This window comes from Cajanus cajan, chromosome 6 (genome assembly GCF_000230855.2).
Source record: "Cajanus cajan strain Asha chromosome 6, NIPB_CcT2T_4, whole genome shotgun sequence".
In the NCBI taxonomy this organism is placed as follows: Eukaryota; Viridiplantae; Streptophyta; class Magnoliopsida; order Fabales; family Fabaceae; genus Cajanus; species Cajanus cajan.
In genome coordinates this window covers 44,199,763-44,209,163 of record NC_138522.1, presented here as the reverse complement: position 1 = coordinate 44,209,163, position 9,401 = coordinate 44,199,763, and the positions used below count along the sequence as shown (strand labels likewise).

General features: G+C 32.2%; 1 protein-coding gene across 1 annotated transcript; it reads left to right on the top strand.

Moving 5' to 3' along the window:
• The first annotated feature begins 2,810 nt into the window (after positions 1 to 2,810).
• On the top strand, positions 2,811 to 6,986 carry IRX9-L (Nucleotide-diphospho-sugar transferases superfamily protein). The gene is made up of 4 exons (XM_020373082.3): positions 2,811 to 3,907; positions 5,629 to 5,878; positions 6,104 to 6,303; positions 6,556 to 6,986. The coding sequence occupies exons 1-3, from the start codon at positions 3,114 to 3,116 to the stop codon at positions 6,272 to 6,274; spliced, it is 1,215 nt and encodes a 404-aa protein (XP_020228671.1). The 5' UTR covers positions 2,811 to 3,113; the 3' UTR covers positions 6,275 to 6,303; positions 6,556 to 6,986.
• Positions 6,987 to 9,401: the final 2,415 nt, after the last annotated feature.

Sequence of the window (9,401 nt, the reverse complement as noted above, 5' to 3'; positions counted from 1 at the left end):
TGCTTTTATTTTACAATTCCCTTTTTTTTTTAATCAAATGAAGGATTATTTTTATCATTTCATTTTAAAGTATTTTCATTCGAAAAGAAGGGCATAGATAAAGTTACTCTAATAGCTAAATTTATTATCCTCAATAATTTATAGTATATACTATTTTTTTTCTTATATATTAAAAAATATATATATTTAATTCATCAAGATCATTAAAAATAATTAGATTAGTCAGTCTTAATATATAATGTCATAATTTAAAAAATTATTCAAAAAAGTATCCATATAATTAAGTGGTGTTAGTGGTAGTAACAAATAAATTAATTACTTGGACAATCTAATAATAAATAATTTTTTTTATTTTAAAAAATATTATACACTAGTTTATAAATTTTTAAAAAAATTAATAATAAAATTTATTATTTATCGATAGTTATAGAATAGAGTAATTACATTAAAAAATATATATTTTTGTTTGAAAATAAATAAAGCGCGATTCACTATGTGAATTTTTAGGTGTATTCGTTAAAAAAAATTGACACCATATAGTATTATATTTAACAATTTACTAACATTATATTAATATATTTGAATTATCTATTTCAAAATGTTTTATAAACTAGTATTTTTGTTGACACCATATAAACTACTTTTTAAAAAATAACAAAACTAATAAAAGTTGAATATATAATTATTATCTATATAGGTCTTAATTTATAGTAATATTTACTTTTTTCTTATAGATTTTAACCATACATAGATTTCATGAAAATTCATATGTTTAACAAACTTTTATTACATTTATTATATTTAATATGTAAAATTTAATAATAGTATTTAAGGTAATTGTAGATTGCATTTAATAAATGACATAATTAAATCACTATGTGGGGGAATTGGGATAGTTAGAAGCATGAACACCTAGGTTCAATCTTCATTGTGACCATTTTTATAATTTTTTATATCTTTATAAAAAAAAATGATTAATATATTATAATTTTTGTTGACTTTTTTTACAGTATTCAATGTTCCATTTATTAAATTCATAGTGGAGAGTCAAATTAAATAAGATTATCAAATATTTAAATGTTGTATTTAATAACTATAAAATATTTCATAAACTTTTTTACAAAGTATGCATTTTAAAATGAATTAATTTAAAATGAATTAATTTAGACATTTATTAATTTTTTCAAACACTATATTTGTTAAATATATACTATACAATCAAATTTAACAAAATGGCCAAACATTACATCAACTAAATATAATATGTTTATAAAAGGATACAAATTAAGAAAAAGATAATTATATATTTATATATTACAATAACGTATATTTCCATTTTTTATTTTAAAGTAATAGTCATATACTATCAGTAAAAAAGAAATTATACTAATAATCAATCAGAGATATTTTTCATAAAAGTAATGATTAAAAATATCAACAATATTATCATATATAAGTGTGATTAAATGAAAATATATATATAAAAAAATGTACTGTACTGACACATTATTTTATCATAAATATATTACAGTAATAAATATCACAATTAATGCAGTAAAAAAAGGCATAATAATATATTATAATTAATGCAGTAAAAAAAGCATAATTAATATATTATAATTAAATATCAAAAAACATAAAATACTATATTTATTAATTATAATATCTATAAAAATTATTAAATATAACAACTAACACAATTTTTTTATACGTTTTTATATATTTATTAGCATTATATTATTATATTTCATTTTTTACTTTCAAATGTATTTTATAATGCATTTGTATTTTTTTTCAGTACATTGTAAAATTTTCAGTATATATTAAGGGTACGCAATATATATATATATATATATATATATATTTATTTATTTATTTATTTATATATTTTTTCCTTATGGTTACTAACCTCAAAATTATATGATATCGAGTATTTTATAAGAGAAGTATTAGTAATATATTAACACATATCCTCTCTCAATATAGATAATACAACATCTTTGACGCATTATTTATTAATAGATAAATGGTATGTTGGTTTTACCTTTACTAAATAACACGTATTTAATTTTTTCATTAAAATTTATATGTAACTTATCTTATATATAGAGAGAGATTATTTTAGCATACATATATTTTTTAAAAAATATACTGAAATATTAAGTCAAAGAAAACCTATCTTTTGTCTAATTTAACACGTGATTTTTATTATATATTTAGGCATGAAGTGCACGAGATCTTTATTTTAAGATTACCAACATTCTTAAAGATTTGACGTTGAATATTTATTTCTTTTATTAGCTTTTCATTTTCTGAATCATTAAATTTTATAATATCTTCAAATTTATTCTAAAAACACTTTTCAAAAAATATATAATTAAAAGCATGCTATAGTTATTATAATTTCTATAAATAAAACAAAGAAAACGCATTATTTTTACACGTACTTTTTATGTGTTTTGTAGTTAATTTAACTAATTTTTATCAATAAGACCCATTTGAGATTTATTTTTTGGTTTACAGATATCGTTTATATAATATCTGAAAATTAACGATAAAAAATGAATTCACATATTCTCATAATATGATTTTTACTGGTCAAATAATACGATGAGTTGGTGATGAAAATATCCCAATAATTTGAATAGAAGATTATTACGTCATGTTCAATAAATAGAAGAATTAAAAAAAAGAGGCCAACTAATTAAACTATGGCGTATGGCATTGATAAAGAGAGGTTTTGAAATGAATAATAACGTTCACTATTTATTATATTTTGTTTTTTTGCCGGGTACACGAGTTTCTTTGATTTGAGGCACCGGATCCTTAACCCGACCCGAATCCAGATTGTGCAGACTTTTATTTCTCTCCTCATGTCTTGATCTGAGAGTGAGAGTGAAGAAAATAGGAAGAAAGTGATAAATTGAAGATTTAGCAATAGATCTCTCATTTCTCTAAATTCTCGCTTCACACAGTATCTACTGGATTAGGGTTTTCGATCTTTCTCTCATTCATTTCAACCTCTATTCCTTCCTCATGTACTTCTCTTTTCAGTTACCGCCATAATTTTCATTTCTCCTTCTTTTTTTTTTTTTTGAATCGAGCTTAAATTAATGGCGTCGTTTCGACGGACTCTGTCGCCGGCGTATCACGATCGCCAGTACCTAAACGGCGCGTTTTCCGTTTCCTCTCCGGCGCACAAGCTCGCCAACGCGAACGCCAAGTACTCGTCGCCGCTGCCGGCGCTGGTGGCGGCGCTGCGGCGGCTGGCCGGCGGAAGGCACGGTCGGAAGGGGCAGTGGAGGCGCGCGGCGTTCAGGTGCGTGCTGTGCTTCTTCGTAGGGTTTTTGTTAGGAATGTTTCCGTTCGGCCACGTGGCGGAGGACGTTCGCTCGCACGAAATCTCGTTCGAGATGAAGTCGCCGCCGCACGCGGAGGCGCAGCGGCTCCGGGAGGGTCGCGTTCTGCGGAATCGCGGCGTGGAGGAGGGTTTGGTGATCGATCCGGTGAGTTTGAGCGCGGAGAGGGAGAGGCAGAGCGAGAGGTTCGATTTCGCGCCGAGGAAGCCGTTGATTGTGGTGACGCCGACGTACGGACGGGCTTTTCAGGCGTATTTCCTGAACAGGCTGGCGCAGGTTCTGCGGCTGGTGCCGCCGCCGGTGGTGTGGGTGGTGGTGGAGATGAACGCGGCGTCGATGGAGACGGCGGAGGTGCTGCGGAAGACGGGCGTGATGTATAGGCATTTGGTGTGCAAGAAGAATTCGACGGATGTGAAGGACAGAGGGGTTCATCAGAGGAACACGGCGTTGGAGCACATTGAGCGCCATAGGCTTGATGGGATTGTTTACTTTGCGGACGATGATAATGTGTATTCTCTCGAGTTATTCGATGCCTTGAGAGACATCAGGTACTTACTACTTACTTGCTTTCTCCTGCTTGATTGGAGTGTTGTTTGTTCGTTTCGTGTTTTTCCTTCATGTTTGGAATTTGAGTTATTGTGCATCTGATTCGTGTTATCACGCATGTTTTTGGAATTTTGCCTCTTGTTTGTTTGTTTGTTGCCTCAAGTTACTTACACGGCTCAAAGCGGTTGGCACGCTTGCTTTTTGGTGGCATTTGCCTTTTTAGTGTTCGCTTCTTGGATACAGCTAATTAGATAATTGAGATATTATTGACGTAGGTGGTTATTAGCCAAGGGGAGGAGCAGGGAGGCTCCATTCTTTAGGGACTAATGTGTTTTGAGGAACAAATTTGGGGGTTTACTCCTATTTTGTTTAGCTTTATTTTAATAATTACATGACTAAATTTGTATAATTTGTCTTGGGGTATTTGGCTTCTCTTGGTAATAAAGTAGACAACTGTCCTTTTTTAGGGTGTTAATTCATATTTTCTTTTACCTTTAAAAATATATAGGCCCAATATAGATAAACTTTGCAAAAAAACATTTATAGGAAAAGACTAGGAAGGTGAAATTAATCAAACATTGGAGAAATTGGATGAGAGTTTAAAATAGCTAACGTGCATAAGTTGATTTTAACTTATGATAGAAGTTTAATTTTTTTTCCTCTTTATGTTCTTCTATAAATGATAAGTGTATTCAAGCTAAGCCATAATGGTCATATTTAATTGTACTTTTGTCCTTTTATATACTTAACAAAATATACTCGAGTTGGTTTGATTATATTCTTGCTCTAAAGTCTTCTATGTCCCAGTTTTTCAGTAGAGCAGAAATCAATAGTGAAAAACTTTTTTGGTTTGTGGTTTTGTGAAGGCATGAGCTATATATTTGGTAATTTTAACTAGCATTTTGAAGCATGTGTTCAAGTGTTGTCTTCTATTTTTTTTAAGACTTGAGAGGATTTTTCTTTTTTTTGTGCATCCTTTGAAGAGTTGGGGAGTTTTTTTTTTTTTTTTTTTTTTTTTTTTTTTTTTTTTTTAATGCTGTCCGGCCTTTACTTTGTTCCCTATTTCAAGAATTTATAAAGGAAAGGATGAAAACAACAAAAATATTGTTTTTTCCATTTCCTTTGTCAATTTTTGAAAACAAGATACAAAGTAAGGTCATGACTCATGATTACATAATTATTAGAGAAAACATGTCAGCTGAATGAAAACCAAAATCTAACTAAATGCACCTTTTGCATTTTCCCTCTTTTTTTGTTAGTTTAGGGGGAAAGGAGATTCCATTCCAAGTTCAGAGCATGTCACAAGCCTCTATGAGGGTTCAGTGGTACTAATAAATGACCTACCAATGAAGGATCATCTTTAGGGATTAAAAGTAACTTTTTTGCCTTTACTTTTTGAGCCAACTGTCATTGGCAGTGACGTTATCCCTCTGATTGTTATGTCTTGACTGCATTTCCATGTTGTTGAAGAAATAGAATCAAAATTTTCTTACCTAAATGAATGAAAGTATTGGGATTGGTAATGATAAGCTTTCTTTGAGTCATATACTTGTATCTATTGGTTTGCTATATGTGCTGTATATAACAATAGTGTTTTCATGTCATCCACACTGTTTTGTCAGCCATTCTGCACATTGAACTTTTACCATTCTTCCTTTAAGAATTGTGTCCTCCCTCTTGTACATATATATTCACATGTTCTAATGTTGAAATTGTTTTATAGCCGATTTGGCACTTGGCCTGTTGCCATGCTTGCACCGAGCAAGAACAAGGCCATTTTGGAGGGGCCCGTATGCAATGCAAGCCAAGTGATTGGATGGCACACTAATGAAAAAAGTAGAAGACTTCGTAGATTTCATGTTGATATGTCTGGATTTGCATTCAACAGCACAATCTTGTGGGATCCAAAACGATGGCGGCGACCTTCTTCAAATCCCATACGACAGTTAGACACAGTAAAGGAGGGTTTTCAAGTATGTCTCCTATTGTTACTCTTTAATCTGTCCCAACCTATTAAGCGCATGTTTGAGTCTCTAGTAGAGAAGAAGTAACTCCATTGTTACTTTTCCAATGAGCATACTTTAGGGGGGCTGGAACAGATTTCCAAACATGGCTTAATATGTTCAGCTTTCCGTACTATTTCATTTTTTTTTTGCCATGTATAATCAGTGAACTGATATGGCTTTGGTTTTTTGCAGGAGACCACCTTTATAGAACAATTGGTGGAAGATGAAAGTCAAATGGAAGGTTCACCTGCTGGGTGTTCAAAAATATTGAACTGGCATCTCCATTTGAATGCTCATAATATAGCTTACCCAAAAGGCTGGGTGCTTCAGAAAAATCTAGATGCTGTCATACCTGTCAAGTAATCCCCCACCAATTCTATTGTGTGTGATAGGTATGATTTGATTTGTATCGTGACCTATAGAATCTTAGCTGTAATTCTTAAGCAAGTGCAGAATACCGTTCATTTCTAAATACAGGTTTTTAAGTGATACTATAGAAAATAGAATGTTGTTAACATGAGAAAGTTTGCGCCTCTAGGGCCATCCAACATGAAATTCATGTAGTTTGAGAAATACTTAATGTTTAATAGGTCTGAGTCTAACGTCATAGGAGACAAAATTAACACAGATTTTGTTTATGACAGTTGGCCCATATTTGGTATTGGTTCATCACTGAATAGATGGATGCATCAGTTAGCCACCATTGGCACTAATGCATTTTGTCGCGGGGCAAGACAGGAACAGGTTACTGATTTTGTTTCCCAAAGTATTGCACAAATATTTGCAAGGGAAAATTTTTGCTGTTGTAAAGTATTCTGCCATATTTCTTTGAGAGAAATAGATCCTCCGAGAAGAACAAAAACTGTTTAATCGACTTGTTTGATTTTCAACATTATACCCAGCTAGCTATGTATCGGTGGATGTTTCATCTGGTTGCTAATTTCTGTCGACCAATACTATTTCTGATTTAGGCCATACATCAAAATCTGTAGAGGGTAATTTCTCAAATGTACTGCACTCTTAATATTCCTTTTTATTCTTTCAATTGATGGTATTCTTCCCGGTTCTTGCTTAATGTTGATGAACTTTTTTATAAATTGCCGTGTACAATAATATATGCGAAGCAGTTGGAAAGCAAGCACCCGTATTTGGACATGTTAGATCTTCCCTTGCTTCTGCCTCTCCAGCACACAAAATAAACGCAGAAACAGATATAAAGAAAACGTAGAAAGGGATGAGAGGCTGGAGGGTGCTGGAGTCAATGCTTAGACAATAATATATTTTATTTTTTAAAAGAACAGAAAATAAAGGAAATTTTAAGTCGATATGACCAAATCGTTACATTAGAGCATCTATAATGGGAGTTATTTATAAGTAATTTTTAACTACTTTAAATAGGTTATATTGAGTCACGTCACTCATAAGTAACTTATATTAATTTTTACAATTTTTGTTCTTATAAAAATTGTTTATAAGCACTCTTATTTTTTTACAATTCATATTATATTTTTTTGACACCTTATACTACATTTTATAATAAATTTTTATAAAATTAATTATTATGGATAATATATAAATATAAATAACTAACAAAAGAAATTATATAATAAAAAAATTACAATAATAAAAAGAATTATGTAATAAAAAAATACCAAAAATTACAACAAAATTAAATATAAAAATTAAATACGCACTAATTTTCGTTATTATGATGTTCAAAACATTCTCAAATATGTTCTATCAAGTCGAGTTGTTCAATTACAATTTTTGTTATTTTTATTATCATAAGTATAAGTGAAAATAAAGTTACAACAAATTATATTCAATTACAATAAAACTAGTCTAATTTGTATAAATTAAAATTACAATAATATTTATTCTCGTAATTTGCGCTTAATAAAATTACAAGCTAATTCATGATCTTTGAGTTGTTTCTCAGTCATTCTAGATGTGTCCTTCATGAGAATTTCATACATTGCACTAAAGTTAGCTACTTCTTTCGCTTCAGCCAATTTTTTTAGTGCAGCACTTCTTTCTAACATTGCTTTTGTCATATTATCCAACTCCTCTTTGTTAGAAGATGTTTCACCAACCTTTTTTTTGCTTTTTTCTTCGCTGCTTTTTGACTTATTGGAGGAGACATTGATGTTGTTGGATCATATTCTTCACAATCATTAGATACATATGTGTTAAAAGACATTGAGTATTGACCAGATTTAGAAATCTTTGATGTTTTAGAAGAGCTGTCCATTGAACAGGAATCGTGAACAGTGAACAGTGAATTATAAAGAGTGAATGATAAAGAGTGAATGAAGGATAGTGAATATCAATTTATAAACGTATCACCAACGGTTCAAATTTTTTCCAACGTGTCTCTCAACCGCCACTTTTCAACGTCTCTTTTTTTGTTTTCTGGAAATTTGTTTTTATTCATTCTCTCTTCTCACGTCTCACTTTCTCTCCTCTCACAAAAAAATGTCTCGCTTTCTCTTCCCCTCTCTCTCACCCTCACGACCCCGGACGTCCCCATATGATGGTCATGCTTTGCGACCTTATGCAACAAACAGCCAGATGACTTTCGCATAATAATCCCCAACATGACTACAGCCATCTGGACCCCATAGCCGTGGTGGTTCTCATAGCCATAGCCATGCTGGCAATGTCCACCACGAAAACCTCCTCCGTCTTCAACAACGTGGCCACCATCATCCACTCCCTCATCCTGGTCTTCATCGTCATCGCCGGCTTCATCAAAGCCCACCCCCAGAACCTGACCCCCTTCGGCCCCCTACGGCGCGCGGCGTCATCAAGGCCTCGGCGGTTCTCTTCTTCGCGTACTTGGGGTTCGACGCGGTCTCAACCTTGGAGGTGTTTTTTTTTTTTCCTGAATCTGTTGTTTCCGGAAGAACCAAACATCTCATAGTGTTAAGCAACTTCTTCAAGTAACTAGTAAAAAATTTGGATCACACTATTGGGAGTTTCTTGTTAGTACGGTTCTTATTTTTAAGCTGCACTATGAGCACCTCCACTGGACGTGCCCTTGGACGCTATTTGAAATGCTCTGCCAAGTGGGTTTTTATTCCATCACCTATTGCTTCCCGGCGGGTACACGTATTGTGTTACTGCTAACTCACAAACTACTTATATCAAATGCGACAAACGTGTCAGGATTGCAATGACACCTCCCACCAATCTTATTGGGCAACGACACATTGACGAAAGTGGCAGAATTTTGTCGCAGGATTCTTATTGCAAACTTAAAGCTTAGTGTTTATTGGTCGTAACTACTCGGTTAGTGTTGACTTTGGATTGCTGTAGAGTAATTTGAACCTATCCCATAGGTAAGATGAGAATAGAATTTTGACCATTTGCGATTTTGCGCTACCCTCTATCTTTTGAAATGTTTCAAATATTGTTTGATCTTATTTTACAGTCTTTAACTATGATTTAAAACAAGGTCTTATTAAAATAACCTTCACTATCATCTGTG